This window comes from Typopeltis vanoorti, chromosome 4, assembly GCF_054136105.1.
Source record: "Typopeltis vanoorti isolate ZY-2024b chromosome 4, IOZ_Tvanoo_1.0, whole genome shotgun sequence".
In the NCBI taxonomy this organism is placed as follows: Eukaryota; Metazoa; Arthropoda; class Arachnida; order Uropygi; family Thelyphonidae; genus Typopeltis; species Typopeltis vanoorti.
This window is the reverse complement of record NC_143552.1, coordinates 24611834-24637225: the sequence shown is the minus strand read 5'-3', so window position 1 is coordinate 24637225 and position 25392 is coordinate 24611834. Positions and strand designations below refer to the sequence as shown.

Below are 25392 nucleotides of genomic sequence, written 5' to 3'. Positions count from 1 at the left end.
CATTGATGTGATGTTTTACAAGTAAAAATGAAATATTTGCTCATGCGATTAAAAAAATTAGTATTTGAGTGTAGTATACATGTATTCTAGAAATAATTCTTAAGTTTCAGTTGCAACTTAAATTTTCTATTATCACTCAAACAGCATCCTATATTCTAGGCTTGGAATGTAGACTAGTGTACTAATTTTCACACTGAGTTGCTTGTGTGTCCATGATGATGTCTGAGACAAAATATAATGGAATTCCAGGAAATACTAGAATCATTTACCTGTAATTTATTCCCAGTGCTGTTTTTCATTCTGTTAAATGTCAAGTATTTTACTTTGAATGGCTATTTTAGCATCACATTTAATCAATTGTCAAATTTCACCACATGAAATAAAGAACTTGAAACAAATATTTTCTAATTTTATTTTCTCTTTATTGAAGTGACAAAAGTAAGCATTATTTTACATCTTTGGAAATGTTCTTCAAATGAAGTATATCCTGCTTCATGTAATATGAAATTAAAGATAAGGCATCAAATTAAACACTTTCTTTTCAAAATATTAACTCCTTAGGTTTCATGGTAAAAAATACAGAAAATTTCTATAAATGGTATTTTCTATTAAATATGACAATAGTATTAACCTTACTTGACAAATACAAATGTTATTTAAATGGATAAGGCAAATCTTTCAAACATACTGAGCATATACAGGCTCCTCAAAACTTGCATAAAAATATTTTACTTCATATTGGTACAGTTCTTATTTTTAAATTTAGAATGTCAAAATATACATAATGGTCCCCTTCTAAAACTGATTTTGCATTCTGCTGGTATATCACAAACATATGATCTGATTTCATATACAAAGTGAAAAGATTTTGTTAATACAGTGGCCTCTAACAAATTTTTCACTATCTGAAGTACAATCAGAGGCTTTATCACAAGTCATAACAAATGAAAGATTATGTATTGGTTCCCATTGAAAAATGCAGACCACATCTCTTATGCAACAGTTCACACAAATTGGAAGGCACACACACACACACACACACACACACACAAAGAGGAATAATTAATAACCAAATAACAGAAACAATTATGCTAGGGACAATACTGTACATTGATGTTCAAAATCTTAACAATTCTCATAATAAAGCTCGCTGAAATCTGGCAGGGAAAAAAGGTTTATTCTTTTCTTTCCTCTCCTCGAAGTGAAAACAAAACCAATATATTACAGAATTAATGTAGATAATATACACATGTGCATTAATATTGGTTCTTTCTAATATAATATTCTAATCTTAATGGAGAAATGAAATTCAATTTTACTATTAAATTTAAAGCAGTTAAGTATGCTTCTTCAAATTTTCATTTTTATTTATTTATTAATTTTTAAAAAATTATGCAAAATGGATGTTTTCTAGATAATGAAATAAACAACTTAAAGAAATTAGCCATCAATGAAGAACACCTACTTCAACTACAGTATAGGTAACTAACCCATTAAAACAAGTTGCAATACACCCCCCCCCCCCTCAATAACAAATGTGTACAATAGTTGATGCTGAACTACTTTGTAAGAATATTTTCAATTTTTTTTCCCCCTGTGTCATATAAAATTATTGCAATGTCTGATTTATTTTGTATTTGGGGGATTATATATTACAAAAAATAATTTTTCAAATGTTACTGCATTTCTTATAAAGGCTTGAGCAAATTTAAAGTGTTTGGAATTGCTCAGGAGAAAAGGATACATGTTCCTATATATATATATATATATTTATATAAAAATGATATACATTAGATGTCAGAAACTTCACCTTAATTTTAATTTAGCTTTGCTTAAGATAAAAACTGTACCAACCAGAGCTAAGTAGCAATCCAACAGTTTAAAGCTCTGTATTTTAATAAAATAAGTGAAGTGATAATATCACAATGTAATCAACATAATTCATTGTAGATATAAGCATACAAAGTCATGTTATATAAATAATCACTTTATAAAATGAGAATGGAGTATTTATTATTTTTTGAAGATATTAATTACCAAATCCAGAAACTTTAAAAAAGTTCTCTTAAAATATTACAATAGAAGAATATGGCTAAATTACTTGGACAGATAGGTAAGATATAAAGAACACAAATATTCTAATATATACCATTTTTTTTTTTTTTAATACAATATGTAGTCTTAAATTTAGGAGTTGCAATTTATTTAAGAAAAATGTTCAATTTTTCAGAAATATTAAACATTTTCATCTGGCTTGCTATCGTGAGTTAATTCTTTTTCATTTGAGGTTTTACTACTTTCACTTTTACTCTGTGATAAGTCTGTCAAAGACAATGCATTCAGTTGGGAAATTACTTCTTTTCCTTCCTCCTCAGATTCCTGATCTTCAACTATAAGAAACACAAATTTCTTTTAAAAAGTCACTAACATTACCACTAAAAAACACCAAAATTACTGTTGAGCTTAATTTAATTTTATCACACTTTTAATTTGTAAAACATATAGTTAAAACATATGCTTAAGCTGAGCATACATTACATTCATACTATGAGATATTTAAGAAATAATTCTATTCTTGTAGAAGAATAATTTTGATTTACAACACCAACACCTTTATTTAAAGGACCTCAAATGCCAAACCTTATCACAAATGCCTTCCTTGGAAACGTTGAGTGCAAAAGCACAGGTTTCTCCAAACCTTTTCCATGACACAAGTCCAGAGGATGATGATGTAGATAAATCTGCTGTGGATTTTGATTGAAAAAAAAAATCTACATTGGTGGTCAATAATTAGTTTCACAGTTCTCAAAAGTAGAAAAAGCTACCTGTTGACTACCTTTGCCATTACTTCAAACAACACTGAGGTAAAAGAGCATTAATAGGTCAATAGTTCAATGCCACACACACAATCCTTAACCCTTTTAGGGAAGATTAGCTATGGGCTTGCTTCCATCTGTTGGGTTGTCAGCTGAATATAATATAACAGAAATAATGAATGGGTGTTAGTTCAGAAGCACACCCCTTGAGCACAACTGGTGGGATTCCATCAGGACTAGCAACCGTTTTGGAATCAAGGTTGTTCAAGATTGTTCTAAGATTCTTCTGATGTCACAAAAAATATGTACTGTAATATTCCAAGCAAAGAGGGAAGTGATTTGCCTTGGTCATCCATGCAAGAGATGGATGAAAAGAGTGATGCCAGGAGGTCAACTTTATCATCAGATGGTGATGCAATACTATCACCTAGGTAAGACAAAAGTAGGTGCACAAATGGACAATAGTTGTTCCCAACAGCCTCTACAAGGGACCAAAAGACGACTGCACAGGTGAAGTGTTCCACAATTTAGCTGTTTCAAAGTCACTCAGTTCTGTTAATGATGGTTCTACACCGAATTCTGCAATCACTGGGTGATTGTAGAATTCAGTGTAGGAGTGAATGAGGTAAGAGTTTTTCTCTAAAAGCCACTTGCCCTGGCACATTTTTTTTTTTTTTTGGAAAATGGTTAGGATAGTGAGTGGAATTTTGAACAGAGCAGGGAATGAAAGCTCTCATCCCAATGTGGATAATTCTTAAAAAAAAAAAAAAAAAAGTATCTGGATATGGAAACAATAGTCGGGCCACAGAAAGGAGTAAATATCACAGATCTTCCCATTTGGCATTACAACAATGCCATATGGGAAGATCTGGATAGAATGCCCTCCCATATGGGAGGGCATTCTACTAGAGATGAAACTTGGACAAGACATCTGAATTACTAAGTGGAGTGGTCATCTCAACAATGTAGCTGGAAGGAAAAATATTTATTAAAAAAGATCCAGTGCTAGGTAAGTGGAGCTTGGTTAGTGGAACTGGAAATATGGAGCTAGTTGGAGTTGTGGGTGTTAATGTGGCCAAGGATGATGACTTCACTGTTAGGGTAAGAAGGATAAGAAGTCAAAGAGGTTAGAATGATTTTCAGAACTGGGTGATTGACAGAGACATCAAATGAATGATAGCAAGGAAATCATAAGACGCACAAGGTCAAAATGGAACAATTAACACTACTCATCCTCTAGAACAGTGTTTCTCAAAGTGTGGTACGTGTACCCCTGGGGGTAAGTGGCAATTTTTGGCTATGCATAATTAAAGGAGTCATATTTTTCAAAATACAGTGAAATTAGAGACAACCGGGATAAAATGGCACTAACTAATGAATCACATCCCCTCTCCAACAGAAACTGCTGTATAGACCAAGCAAAACCATATGTTGCCGATGGAACATATGGTTTTGCTTGACACCATCCACATCGTTAACGTGTTAAAACCAAGAAATATATAGTGAATGTGTTTCAGATATTATGGAATTCGGTTGAAGGGAATTAGCATTTCCACTCAACTGTTGAAATGCTAATTTGTCTTTGGTTCGTGCGATCTTTTGTTAATACCGCACCAATCATATGCAGTTCTTCACTGCTCTACGTATCTCAAGTCTTGTAAATTACTGGTAATTTTTGCTTGAAATAATGGGAAAGATGGTGACGCTATTTGGGTAGATGACTTTGACAATACACACAAAAAAAAAACTGTTCTTGATGCCAAAAGTGATAGAGAGTAGGAGCTTCTTGGTAAGTCGCACCATTTTCATTTTTCTGAAAACTTTAGTTTCCGAAAATTCCCGCACGCATCTCGCAACACAATTTTTTAGCTTTACTTTTGGGTTATATTTGAGTAAATACAGTATTTTTTTTTAGCTTTCAAATTCGTACATATGGATCATTGGTTAAAGATTGGATTTATAAAACCCCCAAAAGAGAGCAATATAGCAAATACAAGTAGTTGTAAGCAACAAGAAAACGTTGATATTGCACCTGGATCAAATGAAATTGATGAGTGTGTCGTCTGACATCTCAAGAGAACCAAAATTTAAAAATAAATCATTTTTTGTTTACTTGAACATATAAATTCAAATAAAATATATATTAATTTTAATTAATATTTTAAATTAATTCATTGATTTTAATTAATTTATTTATTTATTTTTTTATTAATTACTTCGTAATAATGAAAATTTAAGAAGGGGTATGCGGATATCTGAAGTTTGAGAAACGCTGCTCTAGAAGGAATAATGGATGACACAAAAGCACACATACCACCCTGATGGCAGAATAAATCACAGAGTGCAATTTGGACAATTAAAAATGTGCTATACTGTCATTTGGAGTTCAGCCATAAAAAGGAGATCAAGTTTGGATATCTGCAGGTGATGGTGCACACCCTATACAGCCTCCCTTCAGACAAGATCTGACAGATGGCTGATCAGGAAGCCTCTTAAATGCATTACCACCTGGTTCAGTTCTGTAAGTGTAGCCAGCATGTGGAGAGGGATTCTGGATCTCTCTCCACAGTACTTTTGGTATACCCTTGAAAGGAGAGAGGAATGTAAAGCCATAAAACAAAAAGAAGATACTTTGCAACACATTCATTTTTATCAGTTACATTTTAAGATTCACAGATGGCACTGTTCAGAAATGTTGGTTCTCCACAGTAGCAGACAACTCCATAAGAATACTATAAGTCAAGAGCAAAAACACCGATATTAATAGAACTAGCAATGCACTATATTCCTGTTATGGCAAAGACCCCAATGCTAGAATTAAAAATTTAATAAAATCCATTTGAGATCTTCAGATCTCAAATATAGTTTACAGAGCAGTCCGAGAATCAATCTGAAAAAAATCTATAAACCTCTTTTTCCCAATAAGTAGTATTACTGGTGATCCAACATAAATTTATGAAATGCTTATCAAAGTATAAAAAGTCTGTCATATTCTCAAATCTAAGATTGTCTGCTGAGGCTCTACATCAAGCTACCTGGATCTTTTTAAATAATTAAAAAACCCACAATTTATGGCAATCCTATCCATGAGATGTTGCTCAATTTATAGCACAATAATACTGTCCATGGGTAGAAAGAAGAATCCTGGTCTTCCTCTGGGTTTTCTTCAGTCATTCTGCCATCAAACATCTGATATGTTAGTCTTTCCTCTCTCATTCTGTTGTTACCATACCACCTCAGATTAGCTCTTTTGACACACTTGAATGCTAAGAATGTTAAGTTCCTTTCTAATATCACCTTTAATATGATTCTGAAATTGTTAATATCTTTTTATCCCCCCCACAAAAAAACATACCTGTCAATTGGCTCAGTTCTCTACCATTCAACTATGCTGATTCTATTAAAATTGACGCCTTTACTAAATAACTGAAATCTTTTACTTTCTATAGTTATCTTCTTCACTGAGAATGCAGGTGATGTTTTCCACGTTCTCCTTATTTTCATAAAAAAAATCTGTTATAGCTATTCAATTTAAATTAAGAATCCCAAAGATTTATTTCTGGATTTATTATTATAATGTTATATGCATAAAATTACAAGCTGAATGCATAGTAGCAATTCTGATATTGGTATAATTCTACTTTCTTCATATGGGTTACTTCATTTTACCTGCTGCCATTAATGAAATAAGGCACCTCTCATTTCTCTTGTTGTTTAGTGGAGAATTTTTGCTAGGATATTCTTTGCATGTTTTAGATATGTGACAATGTAGGAGCTACTTGTCAAAACTGCCCCCTCCCCCAGCAAAAAAAAGAGAGAAAGGTTAAGTCACTGTTTCCAATTTAAATACGGTGATTTAGTACTTGTATTTAGAAAACTCAGCAATAAATAATCATAACGTTTTTTGGTTATATACCCTTGAGATGTATATCTGACATTTGAGTCTGACAATATTTATACTGCTAAATGGAAATGCAAAAGTTAGAGGGAAGAAAAAAAAAAAAAAGGTTACATGGAAGGAAAAAATGGATTCCAAAATTGAAAAACAAGCAAGGAATAGAGTGCAATACAATAGAGAAGAAATAATGAAAACATGTAATGAACTTTATAGGGACCTATGCACAGGCAATGAAATAGATACAATTCATCTACTATATTTAGATGAGGCTATATAGAACCACTCATTGTGATGGAAGAATTATGGAACAAGTAAGCAAAGAATAACAAATCCTGAAGAAGATGGCATATTAGCAGAACACACAAAATCAGGTTTCATAAGTTCATAATGGATATGTTCAGCGATATTTTAACTACCGAAAAAAATTCCAGTGCAGTGGCATAAATCATCGATGATATCAATAACTATAGGCCAATCAGTTTATCACAACTGTACAAATATTATGTTCATTATATCAAACTGGATCACATGGTTTTTGGATGATACACAGCCATATGAACAAGCAGGATTCAGAGACAGATTTTCTACAAGAAACAGCAGTTACATCCATACTATTAACCAAGTAACGGAAAAAGCAAATGAAACAATTTTCCTGTATATTTAGTGATTGTAGATTTTGAAAAGTCTCTGATTCTCTACGTCAATCAGAAATACAGTGGAACCTCAGTTGTCGAACAACTCTCATCTCGAACAAATTGGTTCCAGAACATATTTTCCAAACAAAAAACGCACTGGTTTCTGAACAGGCAACCACATGCTCCGTGGGCTAAGATGTCTGGTGGGAGAGAGTCAGGTATCTCACAGCCTCCGCTCAGTGCAGAGTGAAAAAGCTAAAAGAAAAGTTCTTAGAACCGCGATAGAGGTGAAAAAAGAAATCATATCCAAACATGAAAATGGTGTTTGTGTCTTGGATCTTGCTATGCACTTCGATATGGCGAAATCAACAATCTGTACAATACTCAAAAATAAAGAGGCGACCAAGGGAGCTGATGTTGCAAAAGGAATGAAAGTTTTTACTAAACAAAGATCACAGACGATTGAAGAAGTAGAAATATTGTTGCTAATTTGGATAAACGAGAAACAGTTAGCTGGTGATAGTGTTTCTGAGGCTGTAATTTGTGAAAAAGCAAGGCGATTACATGATGACCTGTTAACGAAAAACCTTGGTACGAGTGGTGATACTAATGCATTCAAAGCTACTAGATTGGTTCGAAAAATTTAAGAGAAGTGGCATACATAATGTGGTTAGACATGGGGTAGCTGCGAGTTCGAACCAAGGTGCTGAGAAATATGAGCAAGAATTTAGTGACTGTGTAAAGGCTGAGGGTTCGCTTCCACAACAAGTGTTCAACTGCTATGAAGCAGGCCTATTTTGGAAAAAATTCCCGAAGAGGAGACCTACATCACTCAGGACAGGCTGACTCTTTTGCCATGTGGAAATGCGAGGGGGGGGGGGGGGAGACTTCAAGGTCAAGGCATTGCTTGTGTACAACTCTGAGAATCTGAGGGTGTTTAAGAAAAATAAAGTGATGAAAAGTAAACTGTCTGTTATGTTGAGGGCTAATAAGGCTTCGGTAACCAGGCAATTTTTTTATTGAGTGGATCCATGAAGTCTTTGCCCCAAGTGTGAGAAAATACCTTCAAGAAAAAAGTTTGCCAATAAATTGTCTTTTTATGATGGACAATGCTCCTGTTCACCCTCCAGGCTTGGAGGACGTTCCTGCCCCTAACATGACTCCTCTAATCCAGCCCATGGACCAGCAGGTCATTTCAAACTTTAAGAAACTCTACAACAAAGCACTGTTTCAAAAATGTTTTGAAGTGACCTTTGACATGGAATCAACACTCAATTCTGGAAAAATCACTTCAACATCCTCCATCGCTAAGTATCCTTGACAAAGCCTGGGTGCAAGTGAATTACAGGATTATGAACTCAGCATGGAGAAAATTGTGGCCGGATTGCGTGGCAGACAGTGACATTGCAGGTTTTGAGGCTGAGTATGTTGCTGTTGTCTATGATATTGTGTCTTTGGGCAAAAGCATGGGCTTATGTGTGCTGATGTGGAAGAGTTAGTAGAGGACCACAGGAATGAGTTCACCACGGAAGAATTGGAACACCTTCAGAAGGAGCAGCAAAAGTCAGTGGTAGAGGAAATGTCTTTAGAGACAGGGGAAGGAAGGAATGATTTTCCTAGTTCGTTGATCAACAAAATGTGTGCAAAGTTTTGTGGAAAGATATCATCCAGACAAAGCTGTAGCAAACCTTTTCAATGACAGTGCCATATCTCACTTCAGAAACATCTTAAAACACAGGCAAAAACAAATCTCATTGGACAGGTTTTTTAGTGAGACAGAGTCCAGTGTGTCTCAAGCAGAGTCGAGTGGTGCCAAGAGATCGGAAAGAGAAACAAAAAACTCCAGAAGGGTAGTTACCTGATGTTTTTATGGAAGGGGACTCCCATTCCTCATCACCTTCTACTTACGGCATCAACTCTCCTCCATACAAGTGAAGTGAAGTTAAATTTTTGTCTATATTTTATCAATTTATTCTTTTTGTATATGATTTTATGCATGAAGTACTGTTATAAAGGTTTAAATAAGCAATCATTTGGGATCCAGGAACAGATTAATCCATTTTCCATTCATTCTTATGGGAAAATGGTTTCAGTTTTCAAACAAATCGGTTTCTGAAAAGCCTTTAGGAACGAATTATGTTCAACAACCAAGGTTCCACTGTAATAAACAGTTTTAAACAATAAGCCATCCCAAAAAAAGCATATCCAATTATTAAAAAAAAGCTGTATATCAAAACTCAACTGCAGGTATAAAGCTAAAACATCAGTGAAAGGAATTTGGTATTGGAAGAGGAATAAGGCCAAGAGATCCTATATCACTCAAATCATTTTCTGCTACATTGGCAGAAATTCCAATGATGCTAATTGCAATTCATTGAAAAAAATATCGTTTATGTTTTGCAGATGACATTGTCATCATCATCATCAAAATAGAGGGGAGAGCCATGGGCTCACCACTCTCCCCACCCTTGGCCAATTTCTTTATGGAGACCTTTGAGGAAAAAGCCTTAGCCTCTGCCCCACAAAAACCAACCATATGGCTTCGCTACGTTGATGATGTGTTCGCTATTTGGAAACATGGCTCTGAAACACTCCTCTCCTTCCTTACACACTTAAACAACCAACACGCCAGAATCAAGTTCACCCTGGAAAAAGAGGAAAACAACTGCCTCCCTTTCCTAGACACACTAGTCACCCGCCAGCCTGATGGAACTTTGGTTTTCTCAGTTTACAGAAAACCCACCCATACAGGCCGATACATCCACCAACAATTCTCCCCCCCCCCTCACAACAATTTGGAGTGGTAAAAACACTATACAACAGGGCTAAACTAATCTGTTCTAACGACATAGCCCTTAACACTGAACTAAATCACATCCTCAACACTTTCTCAGCCAATGGCTACCCCCCCCAAAAAAATATTAAAACCTACAAACCACAGCCCCCCTCTTCCACAAAAAAGATTACTCTAAATCCATCACCATTCCCTACATCCGAGGCACCTCAGAAAAAATTACCAAAATTCTAAAAAAACATGACCTTACCTCCTGTTACAGGCCTTACAAAAAATTGGCATCCCTTATCCGCTCTACCAAAGACCAACCAATTCCCCTAGACCTACCTGGTGTATACCAGGTCCCTTGCAGTTGTAAACTGTCGTACTTTGGCCAAACAGGCAGGACAGCGAAAATCAGAATTTCTGAACACAAGGACTACATCCGGTTTTACAAGTATAGCCATTCTGGTCTTGCAGACCATGCTCTGGATACTCGCCACAGAATCCGGTGGAAGAAAGCAACAATAATACACTGGAGCAAATATAAATTCGAAAGATTATTTATGGAATCAGCCTCTGCCCTAAGAAACTCTCCAAACCTCAACAAATTTGGTTGTATGCGACTGCCCCAAATTTGGGAGGCATACATCAGCAGACCTTCAGCCCAACGGCCAAGAACGCCTACTTAGCCGGCCAGAGGGCACCATCAGGACTTCTAGGAGAACGATAGCTTCATATCTTCATTCTCAGTTACTGTATTGTTATTGCCTGTGTGCACCTGCCTTTTTGTAAGTTCCTTTAGAAAATGGCAATGTGACATTGCCGAAATATCGGAAATATCTATTAAAGTATAATTTAATTTATATTCGGATCTACGTTGTTTCAATTCCCTAAGTTATTTAGATTTGCTCATACTGTTGTCTATTTCCACATTTAATTGACCATCTTCACTAAAAATCATGCCTAAGTAGCTGAAATGTTTTACTTATTCCACAGGTTCTCCATTCACAACACAGTTGACATTTTCAATGATTCTGCCTATTTTAATTGTCTTTGTCTTTTTACTGCTGACCTTCATACCATATCTATTACAACAGTTATTCAATTTAGTCAGAGAATCTTGCAGACTTCAAGCGGATTTATTTAGAAGTATAACATCATCCGCATAAAGCAAAGAGCTGACTTTAACATCTCCAATTTTGATATCATGTTTAATACCACTTTCCTTCATAATGTGATCCATATAGAAAATGAATAACAGGGGGGATAATGTAAATCCTTGTCTCACACCAGATTTAACATTAAACCACCTTCCTGTACCTCCTTCAATTCTAACTGCTGACTTACAACTCAAATAAAGACTAAGTATTGCTTGATATAATGCCCCATTGACACCATATAACTGTAGCGTATTGAATAGCTTCTCTCTTGGCACCTTGTCATATGTCTTTCCAAATCGACAAAACTTAAATACAGATCTTTGTTATATTCCCATGATTTCTCCACTATTTGTCGTAAAGTAAAGTTCTGATTCTGACAGCCTCTATTTGACCTGAATCCAGCTTGTTCTTCACCAAGCTTTTCTTCCACAATTCTTCTCAACCGTTTCTCAAGTATACTTGCCAGGAACACTCAGTAGGGAAATACCTCTGTAATTCTCACATTCAGTTTTATTTCCCTTTTTATATATGGGTACTATGTAACGATGGGTACTCTACTCCAATAATCGGGAATTCGTCCCTCTGTCCTGGTGTGCTGCACCAGGCTTTCTGAACTATGCAGTGCAGCCACTGTAAGACTTTTATACGACCATACTTCACCATTTCTAGTCGAATATCATCTACTCCTGCTGCCTTTCCACATTTTAAGCCTTCGATGGCTTTTTCTACCTCAAGTATGGATATGTATTCCTGACTGCATGCCTGGTCAGAGTTTTTTTACCACTGTGCTGTCATCACTGCTTGTTTTATTGAGCAATATTTCAAAGTAATTACTCCATACTTCAAGGATATCTTTTTCTCCCGTTTTCATGTCACCTTTATCATCTCTCACTCCTTTTACAGCACTCTTTACTCCATTCCTTAGCTTCTTCAACAATCTCCAGAATATTTTGCCATCTTCTTGATATTTATTTTCTATGTTCTTGCCAAAGTCCTCCCATGACTTTTGTTTAGCTTTCTTACATTTCTCTCTGTATTCTCTAAGAGCATAAGCTGACTTATTTGCCAGGAACTTTTGATATGCTTTCTTCTTTTCTGTCACTGCCTCTTTAACTTCCTGTGTCCACCATGGAGTTCTAATCTTTCTATCCTTGCAGACAACTTCACCACATGCCTCTCTAGCTGAATCAATCAGGGTTTTCTTCAAGGCTTGCCAATGAATTTCCAAGGTTTGGTTCCTGTTCTCAAACTCTTTCACTTTTCCTTCAATAATCTTTGTGTATTTTAGTCTACAGTTCACATCTGAGAGCTACTCAACTTTTATTCACTTTAAAACTTTCTTACATGTCATTCTTTTCAATATGAAATTCAATTTTATCCTGCTCAAGACTAAATAGTGATCACTTCCAATTTCAAATCCTCTGTACACTCTGGTGTCCTGCACCAGGGAGAAAACATCACTATGAACAATAACATAGTCAATGAGACTTTTCTTATTCCTAGCCTCTTCTCTCCATGTGAATTTGTGCACATTTTTATGTTGGAACATGGTGTTAGTAATAACCAGTCCATGTCCTGAGCAGAAATCCAGGTATTTGCCATTATTATTAGCTTTGCTCTTTTCTCCAAATTTTCCCAAAATATTTTTGTATGTCTCACAATCACTTCGTACTCTATTTAGATCCCCAACAAGGACCAACTTTTCCTTTTTCATTGTGTCAGTAGCTTTCTCTAGAGCCTCAAAAAATTCCTCCACTTCTACCTCAGTAGAACCTTCTGTGGGACCATAGGCACAAATAAGTCCCATTGTCCAGTTCCTCATTCTGATATTTGCCCACATCACTCTACTTGACACTGTCTGCCATTCAAGAAGATGAGCCTCGTATTTTGTGTTGAATACTATGGCTACTCCTTCTTTTCCTTGATTGTCATTGCCTGAATATAACATTTTGTATTAATTGCTCAGAAAGATCTCACCAGTTTTTGTATTTTTTGTTTCAGTCACCCCTATTATGTCGATCTGGTACTTATCTAATTCCTCTGCTAGCTCCATTTCTTTGCCATTCAGTCTTCTTATGTTGATAGTACCGATCTTTAACTCTGGTGATGTTGAGTTGGGGTGTGTTTTCAGATTTGTTGCAGTAGCTGACTTTTTGCTGTTTGCCCTGGTTCCCTGGCGAAAACAACGGGGGGGGGGGGCTTGTTTAACTGGGCGATGCCCCAGCTGGCATGAAAATTTGTCATGTTGTACCATAATTTTGTATTTTGGTTTAACCAATAGGAATACAATTTGGTCAGCTAAATACCAAATTGCCAGCCCATCCTCGTTTGTTCAGTATCCAGGTAGACACCCAACAGGATGCACTACGAGAAGGTGAGGATTGGACATTAGGTCAGAAGCCCTGGTCGGTTCTCCGCATTCATTTGAAGGGTATGTGGAGGTCTCCTCTCAGTTATACAGCTTTGACCCTTAAGCACCCCCCATTGACATTGTTCTTTTAGCAAAAAATAAATGTTAAACGATCTTGATAGAGAAAGTAGGAAAAAAGGTTAAGGTAACTAAAGCATCACACAAGAAAACAAAGCATCCTGCTGTATAAAGATTATCTCTTAGTAGATTTACCTATATGCTTAAAAAAAAAGCTCTTTAATATATGCATTATTCCAGTATTTACCTATGGAAGTGAACCTTGTAGAGAAAAATGCCCCACATAACAAAAATGATACAAATAAGAAATACTAGAATTAGCAAGATGACTGGAGAAGACATTGTGAAGTGTTGTAAAACAGTGCTTCCCAAACTTATAGATGTAAAGGCCCCTTTGGAAAAATTAAAATATTTCATGGCCCCCATCGAAAAAAAAATTCTTAATATAGACATATATCATTATAATATTTTTTGTTTTTATATTCAATACAAAACATACACAGCGAATATTACAATTTTAGCATCTTACATACACATTTGACTTAGTCTTAAAACATTTTAAATTTGTTTTCATTATTTCACGGCTCCCACGAGGGCCATAGCCCACAGTTTGGGAAGCACTGTTGTAAAGCATGTAAATGGAGATGGGCTGGCCATTTTAGTAGACTGCTAGATGAAATGTGGAAAAATTAAGCAATGAGTGGATACCAAGAGAAGGAAAGGTCACCAAAGAACAAGATGGAGGGATGAGATACAAAGATTTAATATGAGATGGTGGACAATGGCTTAAGATGATCTCTTCACCCACTTTCTACCAAACCAGTCTTATTATAGCAAGTCTCTGATTTGATCAGCTGTTACATTCAATCTTTTGAAGCACACCTAACTGCATCAAATAATGAATATTGCTTGGTCTTCCAACAGGTCATTTTTGCTTCAACATTTACTGCTAATTTACCTCTTTTCATTCTCTATATGTAACCATATCACATATCTGTACAAAATCAAAAAAAAAATTCGTTTTCTATGTAAGACAAATAATTAAAAATGATATTTCAACTATTTACCTTAAAGTGAAAATATGTTCTTCACAACCTCTATTCTAGACTACTGAACTATTCTTTTTCTCCAATTTTTACTTCAACAATACTTAATTAACCCTTTTAGGATTCTGATGGCTTCCACCTCAAGTACTAATTTCCTGATTATGTCTCATCTTTTTAAAATATTGTTGAAGGGAGAACTAGAGAAGAACAGTTGTGCTGATAAGAAATAGAAATATGATCAGGGCAAGAAGACTAATATCTAAACTAACCAAAATTCTTCAATATCTTCCTGCCAAAAAGCAAAAGATGTCAGCAGATACATATATTTTTTGCTATAATATATGACTACAGTATACCAGAGTTGGTTAAGAAGAGGAACGATGCTACTTAGATATGTGAGAGAGTAGGAAAGCACAGACATGCAGAAGATGCATCCAGTGGCTATGGGAATAGACCAGATAGATGGCTGCTATTTGGTGTACAGAAAACCCTTTTTATTTGTTTTCTTTTTTTTAAGGCTTTCTCCAGCAAGAATTATTTCAATGATTGAATCATTGAAATACAGAGAAAAATTAGTAAAGTTTCTTTAAATAATTTCACGAGTAGTTTATATCATCTTTTAATGATTATTCAAAGACCTTTTATTCATTAAAACTGAATGTTTCTAACGACATGTTTCACCATCTTTATGGCTGATATTTAACACAAACAAAAAACTCAAATATTCCCAACAGCCATTATATTTCTATAAACTGAAAAAATACTGAAGTAATACATATAATGAAAACTAACAATGCGGTTTTTTTTTTATTATTTTTTTTATTTATAGAAATAATGGCTATTGGAAATTTCTGAGTCTTTTGTTTGTATTAAATACCCTCCTGAAGATACTCCAGCAGCCACAAAGACAGCAAAATATGTTAATGAAACCATTTTAATGAATAAAAGTCTATGAGTCAAACCTGGTTTATGATTCAAAGTAAACTCTTGTTTTCCAAAACTTAATTAATCAAGCACTTTGTATAACTGAATTAAAAATACCAAAGCAGCTTAGTTTTATGTTCCACCACCAGAGGCATAATGTTCCCAATATTGGTTGTATTTGTTACATGTATGTAAGCTGTTTAAAGGCAAAAGTGATAATTGCAATTCTACATTTTTTTAAAACATGATTTTTTTTTTTTTTTTTTTTTTATCCCTATATTAGAAGCCTTCCAAGTAAACTATACTGCAATAAGTTCAAAGTCAACAAGACTGATATGAAATATTTTCAGACCAAAGTGTTGGTGTGAAAATAAAATTTGCCATTGTTTCGTTTTCAAAGATGCTACTTTGTGTATAAGTCATGCTATCCGCTATCCTAAAAAGCCTTTGAAAAACAACCTTTCAAAAATGATTTTTAAATGTGTTTATGCCAATTATGCAAAATGTAAGTCATTATGCTTATTATCATTTACTATTATTAATTGTGTGAATTTTATTTAAAATGCACTTTCCTTGTTAAAAAGGAATTTTATTCCAGATAATCAAACAATTATTGTGAACCAAATTAATTGTATATGTCCAAGTTTTATAAAGTTCATTGTTCTAAATCAGTACTGATTACCATTCATTCATAATCCTAGTTAACAATTACTTCAAAGAAAAGAATTGAATTTTCTGCACCTATGCTATTTTTCTCTACAGAAAACAAAACTTTAGACATATTGCAACGCATGATATTTGTAATAATTTAGAAGTTTAGTTTTCTGATCTTTTCACTTTAGTTTCATCCTTTGAGGTCTGCCAAGTGACACGTGTTTATGACAGCTGCCTCTCCATGGTAGGCAGATTTGGTTATTCTGTAAGTATGCTTACACTTTTTCCACATTTGTGGTTTCCATAACTTATATTTAGTTTGCAAAGTTTACTGACTGTTAAATACACATGCATTCTTTAAGAATAATGAATTTTGCAATCTTACAACTGCAACAGGGAAATGTGCTTTACTATTTTCCTTATACTGACTAGGAAAACAGTAATTCATCAAAGCAACACTACTATAATGTTAATACTTGCTAATTCTGTAATTTTTTTTAAATACTACCACTATTACTACTACTGGCATTCTTAGGTCATAACTGAATAATGAAAAATGAAAGGATCAAGCAGATAAATAAAATTTGGCTCTTCAAAGATACTTTTTTAATTATCCTGACGTACTTTTTCGGTACTAGGAAGGTTAATGGATGTTCTACAAAATTAAAAACAAACTGTAATCAGTTGCAGAAAAACAATGTAACTTCACGATAATCATTCTTATGAACATTTGGTTTTCTCTTTGTAATTAAGCAAAAAGTCCTTAAGACTTTAAAATCATGTTTCAAAAAATAAGAATAAGTATTACTTGATAATAAAATATTAACTGATACCAAGTAGGCAAATAATGCTGGAAATTCTCTTCTCTGCTTTTAGTAGAAAAAAAGAGTAATAGTGCAATCATTTCTGGGTAAGTACAAGTAGCATATTTTGGCTTTTTTATTTTTATTATTTTTTTTATTAATGTCCATCTTATAATGATGAGGTAGTTTCTATTAATGACAATAAATAATGCATAGGGAAAGACAAAATAACTGATGGAGAGAAAAGAAAAAGCCCAAACTTCTGTTTGGAATGTGAAATATTAGCTTGTTAAAATTAATATAGAACTGCATAAAACAAATATGCATATACAAAGGAAATTGAGAAGGAAAAAATCATATTGCTTCCATCTTGCATTTAGTAAACTAACAGCAAACCAATGTTTACACTATGAAGTGGAAGGTTCCCCATCATACAGATTAACTATTGCTAGGAACTCCCTATATTTGTGCAACTTAATTTATGTTTGCAAATCAAATACAATTGAATTTATGCAGAAAGAAAGTTTAATAAGATGTAAATTAGAAACCAAAATATTTAGCAACAGAACTAAATAACTATGACATTACACAAAATAAAGCAGAAGAACAAGCAATAACCGCTAGTAGAACATCTGGGTGCTCCAGCCTCAGAAGAAACTTCAGTAAAGAAACAAATAACTTAGAAAAGAGTAGTCCTAGCAGTATTAACACATTTGGAAGAAATGTGCAGCAAAGACAAAAATTAGATAAATCAATGAAAAATGTTTTTTTCGACAACTATATTTTACATAAGATGACAGAAAAATTGGGTTTTGGTCGGATATTTCGATACAAACTATTAGCCTATTATTGTTTACATCTCTGATGTGCTCCTTTTGTCTTATTGCTCGACTTCTAGATGTTTGTCCGATGTAATTCAGGCCACAAAAACAAAGAATGTTGTAAAATGTATACTGCAAGTCAACCCAGCTTGCCTTGTAGCACAACTCAAAGTTCTGGAGGTGGTATCATGGTGTGGGACATGCTCTGCTGATATGGAATGGGTCCCCTGATATTGCCAGAAGGTCAGGTGTCCTCCAAGGAATATCTGAACACTGTTGCCAATCAAGTCCATCATGCAATGTTGACTTTTTTATCCAGCAGGTGACACTTGTTTCATGGATGACAATGCTACTATCCACTGCATAAGAAATGTTCAGCACTGGTTCAGCGAGCATGGCAGTGACTTCCACCATTATCTTTCATGGCCACCACAAAGCCTGGATCTGAAACCCCCATTAAGAAAGTATGGAACATGTTAGAAAAACAGATCAGGGAGCAAAGTCCCCTTCCATCAAATCTGAGCAAGTTAAAGGTATGTTGTACACACAGATGCAATCCAACATCTTGTGGAATCTATGTGCAAATTACAAACCACATATGTGCTGTAATTTGAGCTAAAGGAGATACATGGTATTAAATAAAAGTTTCTAATTCATTGGCCAGTATGTGTACTTCTGGTGAAAACTGCAAACTGACTATCCATTGTGTGTTAGGATCAATGGATTGCCACAGCCTTTTTTGAAATTTGATCCTTAATGAATGCTCTGATAGGGCAGCTTATCAATCTGCAGAGCGTATTATGACTGTCAATTGCATGTTCTTCTGACTGGTTTGCCTGTTTTGCAGGATGAAAAACTCAGTCATCTCCATTTGAGAATGCTAACTCACATTCAGTTGAAAAGCCTTAATAAAGGGTCTTCACATACTGGACAAGATTTGAGATCAGGTCTACTGACTATTTTAAAAATATAAAATAAATGCATCTGTTGACATAATGTAACTATGATTATAACATGTTGCCTGCTTAGTTAGCCAAGTGGATAATATCTCTGCTCTCAACCAACAGATTGTGTCTTGGAATCTCATTATGGGCATGGATGCTTATGAATATCTTTAGGTATTATATGAATTTCATCACCTGGTGTGACACCACCACTCTACTTACTGAAGACTTAGAGTTTGAAAGAGTCTCTTGTTTGATTAGGGTTTCCAATTCACTAACTTTTAATAAAAGGTGAATATACAGATATTTGGGCGGCACCTATGTCTTTTAAGTAGTCCACACTAAGGCAACTCATGAATGCCGAAGAATGTATTCCTGCAAGGTCTCTGCTAAACTCACAAAAACTTTCATAATTTCTATATTTGGTTTTGAAATATTGTTGGATCTAATGAAAACTTTGCTTACCATTCCTTGAAACTACTCTGGTCCTATTGTATTGTTTACTATATTTGCATAATCTCATTTGTGTCATAACTAAATCATATCTGAAAAACATTCTGATAAGTTGTAAACAAGGTTTTTATTTAGTTGGCTAGTGTTGATCTCTGTAGAATCTAACAACATCATAAGCTTTCCAAAGCATCCTGAAGAGTCAAGATATGTAATAACCAAAACAATATGCAATCAAGCAGAAGTGGATGATATGATTGTGTTGGATGGAAGCAATAATCTAAAATGAGATAAGTATGGTATGAAAGAAGATATGAAAGAGTTGAGGTGAAAAGAAGAGCCAAAGAACTTAAGCTTGTAAGTCTGCTGCCACAGACTGACATGTGCAAGCTCAGGAGGACAGTCATGATTGCATGTAACTTACATGAGCAAAAGGATTTGTACTTACAACACAGATTGCACTGTATGGTTATGAAGTTAGGTGCTTGATTATTGTTCAGTGAAAGAGTGAATGTGGACAGTTAGGAAATTCAGATGTCTAGTAATTGCATGAAAGTGTGGATGCTTACAAATTCTGACCAATGGGGGAGGATTATTGGGGATTAACTCATTCCCTGGATATGGGAGATATCCAGAGAATGAGTTAGAATCATTATCCACCAACAGCTGGACATGCAGAAGCTCTCAACAAAGTGGGTCCCCAAATGTTTGAATGCCAACCAAGAGAGCATGTGTACTGTTGTCTCAAGGGATTGTGGGTCATTTTTGAGAAATCAGGTGCAAATTTTTTGGCTCGTGTTGAGACTGTTGATGAAACATGACTTCATCACTAAGACCCAGAGACAAAACAACAGTCAATAAAGTGGGGACACAAAGGTTCTCCACAGACGAAGAAGTGCCAAACCCAAAAGTCAGCAGGAAAGGTTCTTACCATTGTCTTTCGGGATATGGATTGTGTAATCGTTACCAAGCTCTGAAGGAATTGAAGGAGGTACTAACAGAAAAATGCCCCAGGAAATTGGGCAGAGGCATGTTGCTTTTGCAGGACAATGCACCTATTCACACTGCTCATGAAACCCAACAGACAATACGCAACTTGCACTTTCAATGTTTGCCTCACCCATCCTATTCACCAGACCTGGCCCCATCTGACTATTTCCTATTCCAAATTTAAAGAAACACTTGAAAGGAATGAAATTTACCACAGATGATGAAGTCATATCTGCAGCCAAGGACTGGTTTGTGCAACAAGGGAAAGACTTTTTCTCAGAGGATTGCAAATGATGCAATCCTCTGAGATTAACAAGTGTAATAACACTTTATGGGGAATATGTACAATAATGTAAGTTACATGGTTCTACTTCAATTTCTTCATGGTGATTATCACAACTTTTCAGCACACCCTTGTACAGCAAGTGGACTGGATAGCATATTAGCAGAGGTGTTGGAGGAATGTGCAAAGTTAGCAATGACCCTGACTGGTTGTTCATATTGGTTCTCAGCACATGCCAGATTCAGAATGAGTGAAAGGAGAACAAATATATTATAAAAGGGCAAAGACTAAGATGGATAGAGTGAATTATAGACCAATTAGTATTTCTGGTGTGGTCAAGATATCAGAAATGATGTAAATGCATTATAAAGCAAGTAGAAACACTCTACAGAGAACAGCAATGGTCTTGCTTTAACAATCTGTTCATGTTCATAAGTGACACAACAGAGCTAGAAAAGGGGAATGGATAGACCACAATACTTCAGAATTTTGCTAAAACATCTTAAAGAATACTATACTGGAAATTTTTATACAAACTAAAAGGGATGGTTTGTAAAATGAACATGTGATAAAGAAGAGTGGTAGTGAGTTACAAGAAGGAGGGCGACTAATGGTGTACCACAGTGCTCTATACTCAGACCACTGTTTAACGTTTATGTTGATGATATTGGGAAGGGTCTCAAGCGTGATATTCAGCTGTTTGTTGATGACGCTAGGGAAAGAAGTTAGGGAGAGAGTGATAAATTGATGTAGCTAATATACTCTGCAGATTAATTTTAACAGTAATATGTATTTATTTTATTTAGAATATGGGTAAAAATACAAGAAATTAGTGAGCAAAACTATTGACAGTTCAATTAACCAATCAATGACTGGGAGTAAACGCAAATTTTTGAGGCTTACAGGGAAGGAGTGTGTGAGAGACAGTCAACAGTGATATGATACATAGTCTGCACAGCACCACACACACAAGGGTGACTATGAAATTCTACAGATGTAAATAAGTGGAGACAACAGTTTTCCAGTCCTAAATCTGTTTAGCTTGTTCCAGAGGTGTTGAGCCAGATTGAATCCTGGAGGTTTGATAGCCAGATCTGTAACCAAGTATATGTTTGTAGTTCATTCCAGAGTATCCTCCAGCCCTGGGGACCATCATTTGATATTTCCACAAGCCAGATGGGAGATCTGGAGGTAAGGTGGCAAGCTGGAGGAGAAATCTTGATGAGGTTACTTTCATAGAGAGTCCTGTTGCAGAACTTTATTTTTTAGTTTTCTATGAGCTTCATGGTTATTTAGGTGCTGAACAGTTTTACTGAGGTTAGGAGATAGTTCCCAGGTTTTCAAACTTACTATGCAATGAGCTCAGATCTTTGCTGTGTGTTTCCTCAAAGGCCATGGACGGTACTGGATTAGGTGGCGATTGCTATGTCACCAGCATAGATAAACTTTCAACTAGAGATGTTGAAAGGATGTCACTTGTGTAAGATGGTTTCTATTTTTGGAGAAATCTTAGATCCTCTCAGAGTCTGTAAGGAGTGCAGAGCAATGCTATAAGGTGGTAGTTGTTAGGGTCATTCAGTTGACTTATTAGATTTTGGCAATGGCAATGCCGTTATCATTGATTCATAACTTTTTGTTGTTCATCATTTATTATCGAGGAGAAGAAATTACATTGCCAGGAGCTTTACCTATTTTAGGTAATTTTGAGAGCTGTATCAGAGTATTATCACTATCAAATTCCTGGGTATGTAACCTCAGGGGATATACAGGATATGATGATAGTACTACATGAAATCTTCACTTCTTTACCAACTTACTGTCAACATTTTCCTCCAAATTAATTTGCTATCTGTCATGATTCCAATAGTGTCAGATCATACAGCCTTCTGTGGCACTTCTTACTATAGATGTAAGTCCTCCAGGACTTACATCTACTTAAATCTTGATCTTCTTTTCCTAGCATCCTTAAAAAAGGTTTTGCTAACCTTTCCTGTCCCATTCTCTTTAAGTGATCACATCATTCTTAAATAAGCTCTGCTCATATATTCCTGAATCCTAACAAAGTCAGGTTCTTTCCTAATAGCTTCATTTTTAATATGATTCTGCCAGACCATCTCTTTCTCATAACCCTCATATACTGGTGGTTCCAGGTTTTGATCAAATTTTATTTATATGCAAGTTACAATTGGGTTGAACACTGACTAGCATTTTGTTTAATTTCTCTTATTCCATGTATTCACTTGTCTCCTTTTTTATACTAGCTTTGCTAATTCTGATGCCTATTCCCATAATTAGTTCGCAGTCTTCATCCCAAAAAATTGTGCCCAAATAACTGAAATATTTTACTTGTTCTAAGTAGATCTTTTCAGTCTTCCAAATATTTCTGGTCAAATATCTATTCCAGCTGCCTTTTTCTACCTCAATTGTTCATATATACTCCTGATTGCATTTTACTCTTTCCTCCATTTTTAAGCTTTTTCAAATAGCTTTCAGAACATTTTACACCTTACTGATATTTTATATATTCTTATCTGTCTTCATATGATGTTTGTTAGCTGCTTTTAGATATTGCCTTTCTCCTTTTCCTTGACTGCCTCTTTTATTTCCTGAGTCTACTACGAAATTCTGACTTTTTTTAAGTCTTGCATATATATTCAACACATGCTTCCCTGCCTGAATCAATGTTTTCTCAAGTCTTACAATGAGTTTCCAAGATTTGAATTGTCTTCAAACTTTCATTTTTTCCTTGAATAATATTTGTATATTTGAGTCTACAGTTCACCTTGGAAAGTAGCTTGATTGATTCTTTTAAAACTTTCTTACACCCTTTCCTTTTCATCATGATATTCAATTTTATCCTGATACAAACTAAATGGTGATCACTTTTTATTCAAATTCTCTGTGTATGTGCTCTTATGTCCTAAACCAGCAATAATAGTCAATGGGACTACTTATTTCTTGTGTCTTCTGTCCAGGTGAATTTGTGCATATCTTCATGCTGGAAGAGGGTATTGGTAATGACTAGTCCATGTTCTGAACAGAAATAAGAACAATACTTACCATTATTATTGATTTTGCTCTATTCTCAAAATTTAGCATGTTCCTTTACCACAGAAAAAGGCAGGAGACTGTTTCTATCTGCAGGTGATAATGCAATAGAACCATCTGATAGAGGTGGGGTGAAAATTAGGACCAAAAGGCTCAGCTGTCATTTGGACAAGGTGCAAGTTTCTTTCTTTTTGTTCTTTCAAACTCTGCTTTGAAGGCACTGAGTTTTCTTGCAGCTATTTCAAGGTATAAGTATAAACACTATGAGTATAAGCACTAAAGGAGAATGGAGTTCTTGATGTAAGCTAGTTGTGGTATGCTTGATTTTTTTGTTTGTACAACCTTGGCACTTTTGAAGAATCACGGCTTTGTTAGGGGATGGCAGTTCAGAGTAGTGTGGGGAATGCTAGTTTCCATACTAGTAAGGATTACTTCGGTGATATGTTTGTGTTGGAAGGCTGAAAACAATAGTCCAACCATGGGAATGAGGCATAGAAGTCATGTAGGCTGTCCCACTTGGGACTGTTATAATGCCAAACCACTCTTGTATGGGAGTGGCTGTGTGAGTATTGTTTCGTGAGGGGGGGGAGACAAGAATTAGATTGTGGGTAGAATTACCTAAGGGGCCCACACTACATTCACTGTGTATTTTGAAGGGTCACTGGTGATGAAGAGATCTAAGGTATTTGGGGAGTAGTTAGGATTATTTAATATTCTGGTTGGCATGTTAACAATTTATGTAAGTTAGTGAGTGATGTCATATGTTTCTGTATATACTGGTATTCACTTCATAATCTATATGGTTTAGATCTTTAACAAGGACGAACTTTTCCCCTTTCTTTGTGTCAGCTGTCTTCTCAAATGTCTCAAAAAATCCCTCTGCTTCTAATTTAGTGGACGCTTCTGTGAGAGACCATAAGCACAAATAAGTCTCATTGTCCAATTTTCCTTTTGATATTTGTCCTTATCACTACTTGAAATTGCCTGCCATTCAAGGTGTTTGTATCCTCATGTTTAGGGTTGAATATTATAGATACTCCAGCCTTTCTCTTATTACTGCATGAATATAACAAATCTCACTCATTGTCTTTTTTTACAGAAAAAAAAATTATGTTAACCCAGCACTTCTCTATTTTTCTAAATATTATAATTAATTAGATTTTACTGAAAGTAGCCAATGAAACTAGACTTGGATGATATTGTGAACAGTGACTTAAAAAAGTTTAGGAGTCAAAATGCTAAGGTTATCACACTGGATAAAAGAGAACAGGGAAAGCTATGTTGTAGGAAATGTTATTCTCCTACTTTACGGGTCTAATAAGACTGTCTCAACTATAGTGCACAGATATGGTCATTTGGGTTCCATGGAGATGCTGAGACAGTTGAAAAGATTGGTTACACAGTGGTGGGCTCCCAAAATGATAACTAGCCTTTAGAATTAGATGCGAGGACAGACTTTGTAAATGTCTTCAAAATTTGAGAAATTCATGAAGAATAGAAGATATCACAGACACATAGAAGTCTGTACTAATAGTTTAGGCAAGTGAGATTTTGCAGCTATGGATGGTAGATGTAGAGCTGGGTTCATCACCGGAAGTTGAGTAGGTCTAGATTCTTCTTGTGGTAGAATGGGCTGCCATTAGATGTGTGTATCTTTGATATGCATTTAAAGAGCCAAACAAATGACAGCTATTTAAGTTTGAGTGTGAATGATCC

General features: G+C 35.2%; 1 protein-coding gene across 1 annotated transcript in view; it reads right to left on the bottom strand.

The window, feature by feature from the left end:
- Positions 1 to 395: 395 nt before the first annotated feature.
- The window catches only part of LOC150107166 (ran-specific GTPase-activating protein-like), a 107725-nt gene continuing 82728 nt past the window's right edge, over positions 396 to 25392 (bottom strand). The window contains exon 6 of the mRNA XM_090391042.1: positions 396 to 2390. Within this exon, the coding sequence (XP_090247168.1) occupies positions 2236 to 2390 (155 nt within the window). The 3' untranslated portion in view covers positions 396 to 2235. The remainder of the gene's footprint in view (positions 2391 to 25392) is intronic.